This window comes from Chelonia mydas, chromosome 19, assembly GCF_015237465.2.
Source record: "Chelonia mydas isolate rCheMyd1 chromosome 19, rCheMyd1.pri.v2, whole genome shotgun sequence".
NCBI lineage: Eukaryota > Metazoa > Chordata > Testudines > Cheloniidae > Chelonia > Chelonia mydas.
In genome coordinates this window covers 10,029,998-10,050,223 of record NC_051259.2, presented here as the reverse complement: position 1 = coordinate 10,050,223, position 20,226 = coordinate 10,029,998, and the positions used below count along the sequence as shown (strand labels likewise).

The following is a 20,226-nucleotide window of genomic DNA, read 5'->3' as shown; positions in this document are numbered from 1 at the left end:
TACAGAACTTGGACAAAAAAAAAAAACACAACAAAACAAAACCATACCCAAAACACACCCCCCACACACACAATTCCAGAAGTCTTCTTTAGTATGGTCAGCTCAAAAACAACCTGTTTAGAAATTCCACTTGGTCCTCAACTTTTTGGGGGTTCTATTATATAAGCTATACAACGTTATGCACGGAGCTTTTAAGGTCTGCAGGCAATGCCTGCAGAGTCACAAGGTTTATAGTCCCAGACCTGGAGAATAAGGGTTCCACACAGCAGTCTATATGGTACTTACAGACTGTTTGATGTGCTCTACGCTGAGCACTACAGACACTTCACCTTCTAAGGACTGTGTGATGCCCGCAATCCTTGTTGGCACCATTAAGTCAATAACTAGGGTTCAAGACAATTACAAACTGGAGAAACATGGTAGAGCTTACCGCTTCCACACAGACACTAGTAAACTCCACAGGCAAAACCAAAAGGGGCTTCTGAAGTCTGAAAAAGGACTAATGAGGGAATTATTAGAACATCCTATTCTTATTCTCTGGCTTTTCTGAAAATGGACAAGCATCCTTACCACTTCTCGTCAATTGAAACACCTGCTTTATGTTAAAGTTTCTTCATTTTTCTGCAACTTCCTTTCCAAGCACTCAAGAACTACAAATGTCTTCAATACCATAGTCTCCTGTTCTCACCCCCACCAATTTCATATTCAAATATGCTTCACAGACCCAACCTCCTCCAGTCCACTATACCACAGAAAGCTACAGAGCTGCCCAGCAAACTATGATCTCCCCGCTACTTACGAGCTTTAGACCCATTCCTTCCTCTCTATTGCAGACTGCTGTATCTTCCATTTTACATTCCACATGCCACCCCATTTACTACCCCACTACGGTCTGGAGACCTCATTGTACCCCATTAACACTACATTCAAGGGTGAACCCCATATATGAGATACTCTGCAAAGCAGACCTGATGTCCCCACGTCCCTAAGTGCTGGGTATCTCATGACACAACACCACACCATAACATACTATTGTAATTCACTTACAAAAAACAGTTCACTTTTGGGGGTGGGTCTAATTACTTGGAAGACAGGTTAGAGTTGAGGGGCAGAATTAAGGATGGGGTACACGTTTTAATTTTGATTTCCTTACCTGAATACTTTATATACAAGTTAGAGTTCTATTAACTTTTTTAGAAGTTATGTATCAATTAAGTCCAAGTGTTTGTTGGTGAATTATAGTGGAGAGAATTTTCTCATCTTTTTGATTTTTCATTCACAGCAAATGAACTGGCTGAATTACTGCATCTGTAGCCAGTCAGAGAGAGGAACATTCCGTGTTCATCTTAGCGTTGTGTGAACTTCACTTTCTACAGTAGCTGCAATCACTTAAATGCTCTCATTTAAGCAGCGCAGGCCAGATGCTCAGCTGCCACCGAGGTACATTTGCTCTGCCAGAATAGCATAAAAAGACTGTAAAACACCCTAAATAGATAGCTAAAGATTCTCCTCTCTCCCCCAGAGCAAACCTAACATACAACAGTGACCAGAAATACTTACAGAATTGCGGTTTATTAGACTAGGTAAAAGGAACTGGTAGGTCTCAGTCCACTTCCTAGTGGACACATGTCCACCAATAAAACTTTGTTCTTTGCAGGCTGAGAAGACTAGACAAGAGCACTGGAGAGGCCATGAGACTTAACTACCCTTTGGGAGTGAAAGGCAGTAGTGTTAGGTTAGGGTTCAGGCAAACTGGCAAGGGCACGCATAGACCTCTACTGCCTCTGCCCAGACTGTACCCATTGTGTGTATTAAAGTTCTAACTATACTATTAACACAACTGTCTCATGCATCCGATGAAGCGAGCTGTAGCTCACGAAAGCTTATGCTCAAATAAATTTGTTGGTCTCTAAGGTGCCACAAGTACTCCTTTTCTTTTTGCGGATACAGACTAACACGGCTGCTACTCTGACAACTGTCTCAAGCACTCAATTCACTGCAAACTGATTCATGACATTTCTGTCCTAAAAAAAAGCAGGCCAGTTCTAGGACATGGACTGCACAGGAAAGCACTACACAGACCTGAAAAGCGCTGTGAGGGGGGCGGAAAAAAAGAAAAAGAAATTATTCAAATACCAAAAACCACAACGCGCAGATTTCCAGCAACCCCAATTCTAACCTAAAAGTATACAAACTTGCCATTTGTGGAGTGGAGGCCATTAAACTACCTCCACTCTCTGACAACAGGCTATTGTGTGGAGGATAATGGGCCATTCTTCATGGCACCAGAAGCACCTTCTAGATGCTCATCATTCCTAAGCCAAAACATGGGGGAGAGGAAAGGGGGTGCAGAATCTCATATTCATAGGCTTGTCTCTAAGTCTAGAATGTTTTTGGAGGCCCAGTGTACATCGACTGCAGCTGGCCCAGGTCAGCTGACTTGGGCTCGCAGGGTTAAAGAATTGCAGTGCAGATGTTTGGGCTCAGGCTGGAGCCTGGGCTCTGAGACCCACCCCCCTCGCCAGGCTCCAGAGCCTAGGCTCCTGCCCAAAACGTCTACACTGCAATTTTTAGCCCCACGAGCCCAAGTCAAATGACCTGGGCTCGGAGACTCAATGCTGTGTATTTTTTAATTGAAGTGTAGACGTACCCCAAGACTAAACTCAGAGCTCCTGCTGACAAAGACGGTTACTGTCCATCCCACAACCATCCTTTTTGGGTGGGGGCAGAGGGAGGAATCTTAAAGAAGTGAAATTTATAGTTAGCCAATAGCTCTGGGAAGTGGGACTAGACGAGAGTTATTTATATGTATACACATGCTAGGAAGGAGTGCTTATCAGTATTCTCCAGTCACCTTTAAACAGAAATTTCTAACAAAATTAATACCCCAAAATAAATGAAGTACAGCTGCACACTTCAGTACAGGGTTATGCCCCCTCCACCCCAAACTGCTTTCTTCCATTACATTAGTTATGCTCCCAAAATGTGTTTTTTCCATTCATTAAACTAGAAAAAAATACTTCACTTTTTCGGAACCGTAACAACCTTGGGGAGGAAGGTGACTTTCCAGGCATTCCCTGTTTCTCATACTGGGAGGAAGAAATCAGCACCACCATAGCCCGGTCCTATGCAGTGCGCCATGAGCAGATATTAGTGCACCTGGTTCATAGCCGCCCCCTTTCCCCTGCATCCCTTTTCAAAAGTTTTAACCATCAGCAACCAGAAGAGAGATTTAAATAGAACTGACAAATCAGGTTTCCACCCTCCCAAATGTGTCACTGCGAGCTCCACTGGGAGTGAGATCTATTGATTTGAACAAGGACCATGAGAGAGCACCTACAAACTAGACAGTTTCCAGGTTCCTCCCTGGAGGGCACACAGCATCTTTTGGGGAAGAAAGAGCGGTAAGATCGTGGTTGCAAACTAAAGGATGCATAAAATACTCTGAGTCCCACCACGTGGGAGTTACTCCATCCAACCAGTCTTTAAAATTGTGTCACTCATTCCCCCCCGGCCCAAAAGGGAAGAAAAACTAAAGGCTAAAAAGGTAACTAAATGAAACTCCTCGGTATTCAGTCTCCTTTTTTGTTCTATGGACAAGCCATTTTTCCTTCTCTTCCTCCACGAGGAGGTTTGAGCTTCTCCAGAGTATCAGCGCTGCCAAGCAACTGTTCCAGGACAGGGACTAGAATATGGCAGAGAGATCTTTGTACCGTTTCCGTCTCTGAAAAGCTCACTCTTCCAGGATGGCTTCAGACAAACTAGTAGAAGCTGCTGGCTCTAGCTGCAGCGCAGGGAAGGAGCGTTTGGAAAGGAGGCTGCCAGGAGGAGGGGCTCAGCCTCGCACGAGAAATTTTACTCAATTGCAAAAATAAGGTGCTGTTCTAATCCACCTCAGCAAATCTAGGTGGGTCTGGCTGCTTTGGTGGAGATTGGGTACAGAATCCAGGGGGAGGGAGAGAGAGAGAGAAAGGTGCTGCTGGCTTTACTACATTCCTGCAACGGGAGACCTTGCAAAACGCCCAGCACTGCTACTGCAGCAGCCATTGATTTTTCAGAGGTCGATACTCCACTCCCACAGATCTGCTCAGCAGGAGCTTCAAATCACATCTACTGCTTCTGCTCTACACCACCCCTTCTTCTCCTGCTTCTGCTCTACACCCCCCCTTCTTCTCTACGTCCCCCCCCCATAAAATTAAACACACACACACACACACCCCACAAACACTGAGCAGCCAAGCAAACCCCATGTTCTCCCCCTCCCCTCAAAAAGAGAAATTCAAAGCTACAGTGGCAGCAGAAAGTAAGAGGAAGGAATAACGTGATTCATTCACGGAACAAGATGTCGCTGAAGGAAAAACCCACCATCTAGGAGGCCAGCATTCTCTCCCTCCTCGGGGAATGCTGGGTGCTGATCTCTTCCGCAAGTTCCTGGGAAATACAACAGCAAAACTAGCTTACATTTAACCCTTTGAGGACCCCTCTTAGTTTCTACAAAGCACTCTAACATTTAATTAGCATTAATGTAAGATGGGAAATGTTCAAAGCAGTGGGGGAAAATGCTCCTATTTTGGCTTTTCCTGGCTTGCCAAGGTAATTAGATTTATATTCTGATTAATATTCGTTATTTAACTGTTTCATCACAAAGGTTGCCCCAGCAAATGGATGGCAGCACAAATGAAGGGACCAGGACTCAACTCCCAAGCCAAACTTTTTGATCCCCAAACAGGTCAGAGCAGAAGAGGCTGTGGAAAGAGCACAGGTGACTCCTGGATGTGGTTAGTGGCAAGAGTGACTATTCAAGTAATCTTTCTGCTAGAGGATGCTCCCAGCAACACTTTCATGTTCTGGAGGGAGACATATCTATACCACTTTAGTCAAGAACGCTGGTCCAACTTGTGGACTTGGGAAGGAAAATGAAAAAAAAAGAGTGGTACAACTCTCAAGTGACTGAGCACAACCTTGTGTTTTAGGTTTGTTTGTTTTCAAATGCACCTCATCCTCTACCTACAAAAGATGCATTGTCTCATCCGAGGTCAAGACTCTGCCCTTATATAGAAAGTTAACCCCTTCGCTCTACCCCTAAGGATATGAGTTCCCAGCCCTGCTTCCTCATCATCTGCAAGGCATTCTTCATCTGTGATGTGTTCAGTTCAGACTCCAGATGCATTTAGTCATCTCCGCATGTGATTACACCACCATGCCAACCACACATGGGTTTGGGTGGGCAAAGAAATGCAGCAAAGTCAGGAATTCAAAAAACTGTAGGAGATGTACAAGGCTCTAGGCCCACACATTGAATTTTGAGAAGGACTGTACCAAAAACTGAGCGAGCACAGCACAATACCCCTGAAAGTAAGATTTGAGTAAGACAGTTCATGGGGGATGGGAAGGGGATTTGGAATTTAAAAAAAAAAAACAAAACAAAACAAAAAAAAACACACACACACAAAACCAGCATCAAATGTTTGTAAGCCAGACATACCTTGCATTTCCCTCCTCTGAACCAGGCCACTGAAACACCCGTCCCCATTTCCTTGCTGGCTGTCACTTCCATGCAATTAACTCTGTAGCAGCCCTTCTGGGGCTTTCTAAAGGCACAGAGTTGTGTGTTCACAACGAAGGCACTTTCGCTCTGAGAAACCAGTCCAGCAGCGCATCCCTATATTATGCTGTTGATCTGGATGGGCTAGGCCAGCTGGGAAACTGAGGTATTTAATCTAGGAAATTCTCCTTCCCCATCAGTTTACAGGAGTGAGCGTGGGCAAGGGGGGGAAAAAGTGAGTATAACCATGGCAACCCAGCCCATTCCATGCATTGCCGATTGCCGAGTACTAGCCCCAGAGGTTGCCAGAACAGTCAATTACCAGAGACGTCTTTCTTGCCATTTCAGGAAACTCAACAGCCTCTTTAAGAGGTTTCTTCCTTCCTGGATAAAGACCCGATTAAAAATAATAAAAATCAATCAAACAACTCCTCTTCTGCTCCTTACTGGGAGCTTGTCTGAAGTCACACTGCAAATCCTACATCAGTAAGGACGTGGACAGCCCCAGCAAAGCAACCGATGCCTCCAGAAGGGGGCAGAGCAGACAGTTTGCTAAGGAAGCTGACCCTTGATCCTACCCTACTCTACACACAAACACATACACCCACTCCCATGAGAACCACATGGGGGCAATTTTCTCCCAGGACGCTTGTAACTTGCATGCATTAGTTCCCAGGAGAAGTCAGTCCTGAATGCCATGGGTGTATTTACATGACGATGCTGCCTGTCAATTGAGAGCTCAGGTGAGATGGTACTAAAGCCTGTACAATCACCAGCCAAAAAGTTACCCACCTCTATTTATCCCTTAACCGTCCTGTGCGGAGAGCAGAAGAATGAGCACATGTTCTCCTTGCCCCTCCCACCTTTCTTCAACCCTCCAGTGAGAGGTTAGTGTCTTTTGCCGAGACTCGTCCTCCCAACACATCAGACTGCCAGAGGGAGACTTCTGCAGATTGAGCCAGTGGCAAAAGGGAACAGGTCTCCTCACTTTGCAACAGACCTCCCTGGAGAAGCTTTCAAACTAAACAGGCCATCTTTCAAAGACTAGACTCTAGAGCTCCTTCTAGGGTGCAAAATAACGGCCACACGTTTTCATTGGCTGTATCTGACTGAGGGGGGGAGGAAAAAAAAAAAAAAAAAACCACTATTGTTAGGAATCCAAGATCAGAATGGGTCATCCTACAGCAATTTCCTGATTAAACACTGACCTGCCTATTTACTGTAGCCAGGCTTAAAAGCATATTGTAAAGAGTAAGAAACAAGACTGTCTTTCAGACAAACTCTGTCATTCCTCAGAGGAGGTAGAAAACTAACAAATATAAAACAAGCTAATTGAAATTGTTCCTATGAAAACAAAAGGCTCCAGCAGTTAGGGGAATCTGTGTAACATATACAGGCAGGAAGCAGAGCTGAGCCACCAACGACCAGAATAGAAACAGGAAACGGGCCCTGGATCGAGCATAGAGAAATCTGCTGCAAGCACAAGCTCCAGCACGAAGCAGAGGGAAAGCAAACTGCATCAGTGGCTCAGAGCAGCATGATTTACAAGGTGGAAGCGGATTGGCTACCCCGGCAGAGAGAAACCGAACGCGCAGCGTTCAGCGCTGTTCAGAACAGCCATGGCTGATACAGCAGTGGGGGTGGGGAATTTCCTCCTAAACACCGGGTTAGACTAGCTTAGTCCAAAACTGGAGGGAGGGGTGGGAGGAGAGAAATTGCCACATGGACAAATAGCAAAGCAACCTGGAGAAGCAGGTCACACACAGAAAACATGTCACAAGAGTGACTAAAAGATCATGCAGTGCTGCTGTAGCACTGGGTCGCAGGATATTAGAGAGACAAGGTGGGTGAGGTAATCTCTTTTATTGGACCAACTCCTGTTGGTGAGAGAGGCAAGCTTTCGAGCTACAAAAGAGATCTTGGAAAGGTACCTTTCCTGGATCGGAGTGCCTTTCCCAGTCATGAGGAAGGGGTCCATGTAGCTTGGTCTCTCTCACACCAACAGAAGTTGGTCCAGTAAAAGATATTCACCCACCTTGTCTTTAGACTTTGTCCTAGAGGTGCTAGTGGCATTCAACACCTTTCTCAAGCCCATAAAGAGCTATTAAACAAAACCCCCGCAAAAACCCCAAAGCTCAGAGAAGCTCAGGGCTCCAGAGAAATAGCACGAAAGTGTTACCAGCCACAAGACCATAGCAGAGAAAAAAAAAAAAAATCCTAGAAGAATTAACGAGGAAACTTTGACAAAAGTTGATACAGGGGGATTCATTCAACTCCCATTGTCAAAACAGGCTTTGTAGGAAACTTTGTGAAGCACCAGACATAGGATTTCAGGAATTGCACACTTTGGGACAAGTTACAGGAGTGTTTCCCATCTAAACATTTCTGTGGTGCCCAGTCACGATAGCATAAAAGTGCCAAATGGCTCTGACATTTATACATTGCTGGTCCTCTTCAATGGCTTGTAGTCAGAAATAGGAGCCAAAAGTCCAGAAACAAACAAGTTTACAAAAAAAATGTTCAGCAGGAAGCCTCAACAGGGAAGGAAGCTGACTGAGTTCACTATTAGATTTAAACTCCGAATGTCTATTTCTCCCTCCAAGTTACCAGTCTGGCTCTGCACTTGGTCTTCAGCACCTAACATTCAAATAAAGACATCTGTGGCTTTTTTCCCCCAGCAGCAACTTCCTCAAGTCAGCTTTTAGCCATAATTTAGTTTGCTGTTCTGATTATTTTCAGTCAGGGGGATTGTGCAGAAGATGACATTTTACTCACAGACACAGCTGACTGAACTCACAAATTATTCTACCTTTCAGTACTTACAAATATAAAAGGGAGAGGGAGAAGAGAGAAAGAAACAGACTGAAAAGTGGAAATAATGGTAAATTTAGTTAATCCCACCAGCACTTCCTGACACGCCCCAGATGCCAAGAAATAAACGGATGCTAAGTATTTGGGGTAGCAAGGAGGTAGAGAAGAGCCAAATAATTCCCAGACTGCCACACCACACACAACAGGAGAGCAGGGCCGCTTTTCACCCCTTCCCCAAAACTATTATCCAGTTTGAACGAAAATGATCGAGACTGCAAAAGTACGAAGCCATAGTGAAGGTGAAAAGTGAGATTTGGTTTTTGAATTCTCATTTGTCCTCAAAAAGGTGAAAGACCTTTTACCCCAAACATCCAGTGGCAAGTGAGTGATCAGTATATGCAGCTACTAAACTGCAGGATCAAAGAAGATCAGCTTTAAAATACCCTGAAATCTAAGCCAGAGTGTCCCAATACCACAGCTAGGGCTCTGCACTTGGAAAAGTAATAAATTACTAGGTATGTCAACAATTGTCCCTTGATGTTCTCCAAATTAGGTCTCAGCGCTTTTAGGAGCTCTCATTAAGGTCCTTCAGGACAACCAGTAAGCCAGGGACGGCTGCAGCACACAGCTGCACTTAGTTTTTACAAAAACTCTTCCAAGCCAGTCCTGAACCAGGACTCCAGTAAATTATTTAAACCTATTGTATACTTGCAGTTCCCCTCCTCCTGCACTCAAAACCAAGCCGTGGACTCTCAACCCCGGTGACTCGATACCCTATTTATTCCTCTTAGGGCAGAGCTGCCAGGACCAGAAGTCACCTTTTACAGTAAAGTCAAACAGCTCATCAGATGCTGAAACTGCAGACGGGCACCGGCACTCATGGTTGCTCTGAAGTTTTCCCCCTCCCCCTCAATTTTATGTAAACATTTCTGCTTGGGTGAAGATTATCTCACCTTCATAAACTGAAGAGGCGATCAAAACGTGTTCCTACCTGAAGATTAGTTTTCCACCATTTTCATTTTGACAGGGAAGCCACCCTATACCTGTTTATGGGGTGCAATACTTTATGCCCAACCTGAAATATTACCACGGTTCCTCATAAACGGAAGAAGTCGGAGTCCCTTCAGCAAACCAACCTGAAACCACCACGAAACTTGTTTGGCTTCACCAGGTTAACCACAACATTCAGCTCTCCTGCCCTCATGGACAAGTACAGGGCTGGTTTGCAGAAACAAGAGAAAGCCAAGTTTAAATAGGAGCAAGTTTCTATTGGCACAGAAAACCTAGCAGCAATTTAGGGCTACAAGGATTAGAGCGCAGCGTGCACTTATTGGAACAAGGCGAGAGACAAAATGCAGTCTAGCAAAAGAATAAATGCACACATTAGTCATTACTGGCGGACGATACAGGCGAGATTGTCAACTAGAGTAAAAAAAAAAAAATCAGCATAGCTTTATCAATGGAGCAGCACCCACTGAGGATCTGGCCCCACATTCTAATTCCATATTCTGATGCCTCCTACAAAACTAGAAGTAAAGCGTCTCCGAGTTCCCTACCAGGCCACCAACATATCCGTTCTTCTGACACAGGAACGCCTTCATTTCTACATCTTTCTTCAAGCTCCTAACAATTCCATCTTCTAACCACATAATTCTCTAAGGTTCCAAGAGAACTGCCCAAAATCGAGTGTCGGTAAGCAAGAAAACCAACTTGAGACAAAGGAGGAGGAAACAGACTATCAAGATCCCTAACAGGAGGGGGAAAAAACAACACAAAACACTGATTTAAGAATTCAGGACCTTCTGCAAAAAAAATTCCTAGCCTAGACTTTAACACACAGCCCTTTGGATAATGATGCTCAGTCATATTTCAGATGAAGCAGAAACATTAAACCTACCACCATACTACATAGATATTGAGAACACCAATCAAGGAAGAGGCTAATTAAGAGGAAGAGGTGGAAATCAAGGGAAGGGAAAGGAGAAGAGATGAATGAAGCAGCTATTAGACCTTTCACATCCCCGCACTTTCAACCATGTTTCTAACCCTTAGAGTAAACTGCAACTCTTATTTATGAAGTATGCTTTAGGAGAATACACTGCCACTAGGTTTGTGAAGGTTGTGCAATAAACTCTGCATGGGATTAACGTCTCACGTAAGGGAAAATTAGTATTTTTTGGGACATTGACCTGCCATTTCCCGCTCCAGTCCTACTGAGGATGTCTATAACTCAAGATGAGACAAGAGGAAGGGAACAGAAGAAAGGATCCACGCATGGCACAGAAGAGAGCTCTCTGATTTCACCTAAACACTGCTGAAAGCCAACTCCTCCCAAACCAGAGAGCAGCTATTGTAATTAATAGCTGGAGATATGGTACTCAGATTCTGCAAGAGTCAAGGTCTCAAGAAGCTGAACACCAAACAAACTGGCTGCTACTTGCCAGAGAGAGTCTCTTGCTGATGATCAGAGGTTTAGGATCCCCTAGGAGGAAGAAATTTATACTAATGATTACACCATTTATTACCTCTAGACACTAAGACTACACACTGTCCCTCCCATACACAAAAGAGTTATCTAAGTTTAGTTAAGTGAATTGCTGATGGAGACTCCCTAGGAATCAAAGAATTCTTCAGAAAAATTCTTCACCCAGACTATTGTAGGGAAAGTTGCCTTTGCCAGGCACCTACCTGGATCTGCCACTGCTTTAAAAGACATCTGTGTCACTGGGTAGCCACAGTATATTTACTCACATGCTTTTCAAGTCTACTCTTCAGAAAGGGGGAGAGAGACCAGAAAGAAGGACTTACCCTATAAAAGCCCAATAACTTGTGAACCAAAGTGGAAGGCCAGACATTTTTTGCAATCTACAGATGAGCAAACAAAGCATTAGATAAGTCTGTGAAATGAATTTCAATCTCTTGCAACATTCCTCTATTTCAGATTCTCACAGCAGTGAAAGAAACATACATCAGAGAATGATACAAAGATTAGTTCTCTAAAGTTACTGAACAGATTCCTAGACCATCACCACCAGAGACCAGCTACACATTCCTCAGAGAGATCTTGACTAGACTGGCAAGAAGTGCCACATAGCCTGGACATTCCTATTAGACTTATGGTTAAGTACCTCGGAGACTGACTTCCTTTTTTTCTTATTTTTTAAAGTGTTTCCCCCTTCACTGCCTAAAGTTTCAACACAGGCACTAAGTCTGATGGAGACATATGGAAACTCTGGCCCTTATGCAATTAAGAAAAAAAGCCTTTAAATATATTTAATACCTCCTAAGCAGAGAGACCTAGAAAACAGCAGTATTCACTTTAGCCAGAGCTGCTCTACAGGTCAGTAATTAAGAAGCTGCATTTCACAGGTTGCCAGTTACCAAGGTGCACAACAGTGGCTACTCTGCAGGGCTTATTGATCTTAGGGAAGCACCTAAAACTTTCAAACGTGAAAGGCCACAGTACTACCTATGGTTCTATAAGGCACTTATACGGCTGCTTGGGAAAGTTACTCTATTATGGGGGAATCCAAAATCCCTAATTGACCATCCAACTTTGAAGGACACGGGGAGAAGAATGAAAAGCGTATATTTACACTTTAACAGAAAAATATCCCTAACAAGGACTCCATATTAAGCTATTACAGAAGCCAAGGGAAAAGTTGCCTATTGGAACAAAAATGGGTAGATAATATTAAACACCCGCAAACGTTCCCTTTTTACAGATACAGAAGTTCTTTGAGACAAAACTGGATGTGCATCAGACAGTAAGTAGACAAGAGTGTTCACCTTAAAGCTAGGGTTAACAATTCCCTTCATGTTAACAGGAGATGGAATTCTGGGAAACAAAAATGGAGGTAGTTTTTTTGTTTGTTTTTTAAATCCTGCATATCTACAAATTTATACACATACATACCCCAGACACACACACAGACATATGTACATACACACACAAAAGAAAAAAGAAAAAAAGAAAAGAAAAAGGATGGGTACCAGGCTCTAGGAAGCCACTGACAGACTGACTGACGGCCTTTGATTTCACTACCTAATCCTTGAAAGTCAGAGACTGAAAGGCTGTAAAAATGTTTGGTTAAAATAGAACACTGGGTCTTACACAGAGCGAACACCTAACGCAACACTGGATTGAGTTCCATACGCTACAGAGGTCTAGAAGAGATTTCTCACATGGGAAGCTTAAGTACACATCAGACACTGATGGATACGTTAAAATTCAAGCTTCTAAACACGACAGAACTCCCACATTTCCAATTCCGCTATTCCATAATAGAGCCACTTTGAAGGTGAATTTGAAGAGGGCTCAAGGAGAGACCACATTTATCCATAACACCACAAAAACAAACTTCCACTTGGCTCTGAGCAGGAGCCACTTCTGCTAAAGAGAACAATTCACCCCTATAATCTGAGTCAGATGGAGCTGATTGGAAGGATTCATGGAGACAGCATCAACAGTGCTACTAATCATGACACTCCACTGCTCAGATTCAGAGTGATTTCTTCAATAGCTACACTTTCCCTACATTGCAAGACAGAAGATGGGTCATAAAGAAGGACTTGGAGTGGAAAAAAACATGCTGTTTAAAGATTCTCAACACCTCAGAACAAAATTAATCTTTGGAATCAGGGTCCAAAAGTAGCCAACACCAAAATAAAATTAACCCATTTTGTTATCAAACTTAAGAGTCTGATCTGTATTTTGATGACATAACTTGCCCCCATGATCCATGGACCTGTTTAGAAGGGCTCACCACAGACCAAAAAACTAGATGCTACTGTTGAGAGCAAGAATAACTTCTGCTATGCACACAACTCATTCTCCTTTGACCAATCCAACTGCAGTTTAGGAAGGAGCTTTATCCTAGATGCTAAAGGAAAAGAACTTCCATCTGATTATAAGTCAAAAATAATTCTTCAGTGAAATCAAACTGAGTTCAACAGCTCAAACTCTTCTTTTGAGCCATAGGCATGGATGTGCTTGGTCAGCCCATTCCAGACCTTTAAAGGAGAAATGTATCAACCCTCCCCACTAAATTGCTACATTCTAGGAAGTTTAAAACCAAGATAAGAGACACATCTCGCTCAACAAGCGGCCAGAATGTTGTCCCAAAAATCTGGTAAGTTTACAAATTATATAATAGTTCAAATGTTTTAAAAAACCCCCACAAAACAAGCAGATTTGGAGTTAAGAGGAAACTACTGTCCTGGCTGCAGTGAAAGGAGCTAACTCCAGGTACTAAGTAACCTGTCTTATTCACAATCTGTTCAGTCATGTTGGACCCAAGGTGTACAAATCAGCAAATAATAATCCACTGACACATAGGTAGTGGCTACAATTCTACTAGACTATTAACATACATGTAATACTGGGCTAAATTGGAATGCAAAAACAAAACACAACAAAAAAAACCAAACAAGCCAGCCACTGCACCCCTATATTTTAAAAAGGACAAAACCAGAGGCTGCCCTAGTGATCAGTTCTCTTCAGCAAGAAACATAAGCATCCCAGAGTGCCAGTCAAATATTTAGGCCAGGGCTTCTAAGGTTAAAAAAAGTTTACCCTCAGCTTCATTACTTTTGGAAGTTATATCTAATCTCCAGGGGAAAATCAGAAGCTATTGACTAAAAGCAAGAAGCATAGGCAGCCTCTATACCTGCTTCCATCTGGAACACTACCAGTCAGTACTAGTGATCCCAGTCAGTACTAGTGATCCTGGTGAGCTTCTTTCCTCACACCAGTCACTTACAGACAGCCTCACCACTCACCGGCAGGCTGGAGGGCCTTGATTGAAGATTCAAGTTCATATCTTCTTGTCCTTTACTGGAAGCCATTGAGGGGGCAGATGATGCCTGGGACCCAAATGAGTCTTGAGATAACTCCTGAAACACAAAGAAAAGACAGAAGTGAAATATGGACTCCATAGCAGGCAGTCTTGGAGTATTCCAGCAACAAGGAGGCAACAGTTTATGTACCACTCGAGGGCATTTGCCCAAAACAAGGAGGGAGACAAAATAGAGGAACTAAGTTAGCATCCCCTGCCTCCACACAGGATCAAGGCTGCTGATGGACAGCTAGGCCAAGTGTCCGTGCTAGAAGTAATTTCAGCACTAGGAATCTAAAAAGATAGTGATTTTCCAGCTATTGCTCTATTTTTCACAATACAGCCCGTTTAAGAACCAAGATCTCTTGTAGGCACTTTCTCCTCCTAACTTCTATACCTTTCCTCTGGAAACTATGGCAATTAATTACATATATTAATAGAGCTGGTCCAAAAACAGAACAGTTTTCTGAGAAGTTCTGCCAAGATTTTTGATCTTCCTCACAAAAATTGTGAATTTCAAAGGTTTTCAGACAACTCCATGCTTAAGTATTAGAACATTAAGGCAGATGAAGATAATTTTACCTTTAACGTAACAGGCCTTGCTCTTTGTTTAAAAACTCCATTTCATATTTGTGCTGGGTATTTCACTTCCCCACAAGCGTAGAGCTGTCTATATTCCCTGCTACTCTGACCTCTCCAGGTCACTTTGTATCTATTCTTCATTTGCTTCCTCCCCCAAATTTGGGGCCCATCTGTACACTGAATAAGTTTACACGGAAAAGCCTCACCCAAGCAACAAAATAGCCACTCAGGGCGCAGATAGCTTGTTACTTTCAGTGATTAAAAAAAGGCTCCCAATGTCTTGGGAGTCTTGCACTGGGCTACAAAAGCAGCAGGAAGCGTGATCTCTGGAAGACCTAGAAGTGTGTCATCACTATGATAAGCACTGCAGCTCTGCGGACCACCTGGAGACATTCCACGGACCACAGTTTGAAAGCCATTCAAGTGACCCGTCCTTTAGACTGGTATTGCCAATTAACAGCATTCACTAAGTACAAACAGTAGTTTCTGAACCCTACAGCCTTGGTGACTTTCTCTGCATAGCAGCCCACCTCTGTGCCTTCAGCCATCTCATTTCTACATCACAGCCGGAGGAGATACAGATCTATGCCGAGCTAAGACGGCAATACATGTATTAGTTTAATCATAGGTTAGCAGGAGTGCACTGGTTTTAAAAGGCACAGAGAACTAAGCTCTGCAAACTCCCGTAGTTACCCCCAGAAGGAGATAGCGAGCAGCAGAAGTCCTACCTGTGGAGGTGGGAAGCGTTGCTGGGAGTACGCAGGCTGCTGCTGCGGCTGAGGTTGTGACTGAGGGTATGAAGACGACTGCTGGGAAAGAGCAGAGGCGGCGGTTTGCTGAGGTGGTTGCTGCTGCTGGTAGGGCGACTGTGCCTGGGAGTATGGAGGCTGACTCTGCTGATGTTGCTGGGCCGTGGGCTGCTGCTGGGGATACGGGGACGGGGACTGCTGATGCGGCGGCTGGGACTGCGGCTGGGGGTACGGAGGCTGCGGCGGCTGAGACGGAGTCTGCGGCTGTTGATAAGAAGGCTGGGAGTGAGAGGTCTGGGACGGTGGCTGCTGAGAGTATGGAGGCTGCTGTTGCTGGGGATGAGGACTTTGCTGGTTGTAATATGGAGTCTGGCTCTGCTGTCCATACGCACTTGGGCCCTGCTGTCCATAAGGAGGAATCTACAAAAGGAGAGTAGAATCATGCAAGTTAGAAACAGATTCCACAAACCACTAGAACGTATCTGAATCAGAGTTCCTGCAGCCATGACTCCCAGGCAGCTGTGCTGGGCAATTAACTGGACAGGTCATGGAAACGCTGCTGTCTAGAGGAGTATGCCGCTGAGGAAACAGGGAAGCCAGTGGAGTGCCAGATTCCCTCTGGCAAGAACAGATCTTTAATATGGACCCATAAGGACTTTGTTGTGATGTCTATTAGTCCATCCTCAAATGTAAGTAAATCACCAAAGAGTGAAGTCTCAGTGCAAAGGCAAAGGCAGCCTTTTGCATTCTGCGAGAGATCAGGAGGAGACGACAACTGTACGAAGCACTGAGCCACCCCAACCTGACGTTTCTGTTACTCCGAGGAGTAGTTATCTCTCTGCTCTGGTTTACAGATTTGTGTAGATGCTGTTTTAATCCATTAACTGTTTCCCCTTCCGCCCCCGCCCCCATTACACTTGTGATACTAAAGATCTAGTGTCACCTCTCTGGAAAGCAAGACCACCACAGATCCTTGTCCTTCACATAAGGATTCATCTGTTTAAGTCCAACCACAACACAACGCAGCCTAAACAAATACTATTTTCACCTCAATAACTGAGAGCGGTACACAGCTGAATTTGTTTAAGACTGGTCCCGTTAGCACACACATTCATAAGCCATATTTAAAAGAGTTCACTCATCTGCTCGTCAGAGAAGAATGGGTTGTGGTGAAGCGTGAGAGGTGTTTTATTTTTTGCTCTACCTGCTGTGCATACGAGATGCTGCCCATTGCACTCTGTGTCCTGCCTTGCATTCCCATGGGATATCTCTGGGGAGTCTGTGGCCCATATGGCTGTCCTGGATAGCCATGTCCTTGCTGTGGCCCCGACTGAGGTGCCTGCTGCTGTGTGTACGGGTTACTTCCTCCATATGGCTGAGGTCTCATCTTCCCCATCTGATCCATTGGGCTTGATGGCTGTGAAGAAAGTTATGAGATGTATACAAGCTGAATATACATCACATTGGCGTATACAATCCTTACTCCCATACAACCACAAAACTGCAGTCATACTATAAAAGACAGCATCACTCTCTGGAGGAGAAGCAAGCACACAGGGCCTACAGATACTCCCCACAGCACTAATCCCCAGCTGTGAGGAATCTTTTTACACTCTGCCATCTCCTCTGAGGCCTGGAGAAAGGAAGGAGAGAGAAGGGTCATTAGGGGAAAGGGAAGTCAGTTGATATATCCAACTGGGGGACTAAAGAGCAGTGGAAGGGTCTTTTCCCACAGCAGGGTGTGGTTTAAGCAGCAAGTACACCACAAATAATTAAATTCAATGCAAAAAGTTGTGTTAATACAATGCTACAGCAGAAAATTTAAAAACGCACAGAAGTCAAAAGGCTATGGCTCCCACAGCAACCTCCTGGCACTGATAGTTTCTTGCATACCTCTACATGCAGTTAATTTGGCCTTTTGTGCATTTAAATTCAGCCTCACTGTTGCATTAATCCAGACGTTTATTTCAGAGTGTGGTGCTACATGTGTACACGCCAATACATGTGTAAAGTTGCATTTCCACTTTTTAATGTGTTTTACGTGTTTCTTGTGTAATTTTTGGAACACAACAATATAAAACGCCCTCATTAGCTTTTAGAGCCATGCCCAGGGAAAGGATGGAGTTTTAGAACTAAGACTTTAAAAAAATAAAATTAAAAAAAAGAAAAAAAAAAACACCACGTTATCCAAGTACACATGCACTCGTGGCAGACATTGTAGGAAGAGGCTAACACCAAGATAGTTTCCCTTGCCTGTAATTTTGACCAGAGTCAGTCCGTCTTTGAATCCTTTCAGTTCCCCCATCCTCATCTGCTTCCACCTGATCAAGCTCAGGCCTCTGGTCACCGTGTTTTGAGTCCTGTGTAACTCACCTTTCCCTTCTTATCGCCATCCCTTCCTACACCCCACCCCGCCAATGATGCCACCACCATATGCTGCCTCCTAAGCTGTCAAGTAGACAAGCCCTGTGTTGATGTAACTTATGTTGCTTGGGGTGTGAATAAGACACCCCCTCCCCCTCCCGAGTGACATAAGTTACAGTGACCTGACGGTGTGGACAGCGCTGTGTTGGCGGAAGAGCTACTCCTGCTGACATGGCTACCGCTTCTCGGGGAGGTGGCTTTATTATGCCGACAGGAAAGCTCTCTCATCAGCACAGAGCGTCTTCACCAGCTGCGCACTTCTAGCATAGACTAGCCCCTATGCACAGATCTCTCTGCCTTTGATCACCTGCAAGGCTAATGCCACTTTTGAAATCCCTTTTTAAGAGCCACTTCTGCCAGGACGCCCACAGGACTGCTCCTGATAAACTTTAAGAGTAATGGGGAATAGTTTATATTTAGCCTTTAAAATATAGGACTTTGTAGTTACAAACCGTGGTCACATCACCACCTTGGCCACAGCATGTATCTTTAGATGGAGATTCTCTAGGTCTGTCTCTCTATATTGAGAGCAACTAGCATATTACAGGCACTACCAGAAATAAAAAGCAAGTTTGACAATTAACACACCATTCTAAACTGAGGCCCTTTAAATAAAAGTCTGTACATGACAGAAGTGTAAACTGCATCACTAAGGAAAGGGGAAAAAAAACTTAATACACATCTCTGATACTTGTAATCCAAGCAGGCTAACTTGTTTCCACCAGGGCTGCAGCATGCATCAGCAGCGATATAGCATGTGGCCCCTTCCTTCCAAATCTCCCATTACACACACACACACACACACACACTTCATGGATAGGGCTTTAACTGCCCTAGCCTTAACAGACTTGCTCTGATTTAAGGGGAAAAAAAAAATATACACCATCAGGAATTCTACTTGAATCCCTTTATGCAGTTTAACCCATGTGCTTCAAGAAAGGAACAGCCAAGACTGAAATGCAGTGATGGGCCTATCACTCAAGACGTTGGTGAGAGCAGTTGGAGGGTGGTGGGCTATAGATCCCCTTGCACACTAATGTTATAAGAGATGGAAAAGCCAAGAGGAAGTAATGCCTGTTCACTGGCAAGAACACCTCAGGACAAATAAGGAAATACCAAACCCTGACTGCAGAAGGCTGGAGAGTCTTCTCTGGACTGACACATGGGAAATCCTTTTGACAGGAAGCCACAGGAGTAGATTACTATGATTGCATGTCAAAAGCAAAGGCCCTGCCACTGAACATAACTGAGAGAAAAGTTTTACTGCTTCTTGATCAGTGAAGTCCAGACCCTTTTCTTACACCCTCCTGCATTCACAGAAAGAGAAGATTACTTACTGTAACTAGAGGTTCTTCAAGATGTGTGGTCCCTATCTGGATTCCACATGCAGGTACGCATGTGCGCCATGCGCTGGAGCCAGAACAGTTCATAGTAGTGTCCATTGACACAGAGGGACCATCACTCGAAGAAGAGCCAAAAGAGAAACTAGAAGTGATCTCAAAAATCTGTGTCAAGTTTTGGTACTTTGAGAGAGTGTTATACAACCAAACTTTTAGTCCTGTCATCAGCCAAATTTTCAAAAACCAAAGTTACTCTACTGTATGCAAAAATAAGTGCATGATCCAAAGAGGATGGAGTTAGGCTGTTCTCAGTGGTGACAAATGACAGAACAAGGAGCAATGGTCTCAAGTTGCAGTGGGGGAGGTCTAGGTTGGATATTAAGAAAAACTATTTCACTAGGAGGGTGGTGAAGCACTGGAATGGGTTACCTAGGGAGGTGGTGGAATCTCCATCCTTAGAGGTTTTTAAGGCTCAGTTTGACAAAGCCCTGGCTGGGATGATTTAGTTGGGGATTGGTCCTGCTTTGAGCAGGGGGTTGGACTAGATACCTCCTGAGGTCCCTTCCAACCCTGATCTTCTATGGTCAGCTTGTATTCTAAAGATCAAACCTGGTCTTTCAAAAAAATTAAAACAAAAAAAACTTGCTCTAGGCCAAAGGCTTGTAACACCAAGTTTCAGCCCAGAGAGAGCTTACTGCCAAGCTCTACAAACCCCCAAGTCAGGCTATATAATGGACAGTTACCCTACACACACTATTCTGGCTTTGCTATAATGGTGAGAACAACTTTACAAATGTAAAGATTATCCTAAGCAGGGTAACAGAGATTATTCTAAGCAGGGTAACAGAACAGCATGTGCTGGTCAAGAGTGATATTTTAATACACACAAGTAGAAGTGAACAGGGAAAACTTTTCTACAGCTTCAAAGCAGGTGAAAG

The 20,226-nt window shown here is 44.1% G+C and overlaps 1 protein-coding gene across 2 annotated transcripts in view; it reads right to left on the bottom strand.

The window, feature by feature from the left end:
• ARID1A (AT-rich interaction domain 1A) overlaps positions 1–20,226 on the bottom strand; it is a 77,904-nt gene that overhangs the window by 34,377 nt on the left and 23,301 nt on the right. For both annotated transcript variants that reach the window (XM_037882023.2, XM_043532282.1), the window contains exons 2-4: positions 16,729–16,941; positions 15,504–15,944; positions 14,138–14,251 (exon numbers count right to left, since the gene is read on the bottom strand). In XM_037882023.2, the coding sequence (XP_037737951.1) occupies positions 14,138–14,251; positions 15,504–15,944; positions 16,729–16,941 (768 nt within the window). The remainder of the gene's footprint in view (positions 1–14,137; positions 14,252–15,503; positions 15,945–16,728; positions 16,942–20,226) is intronic.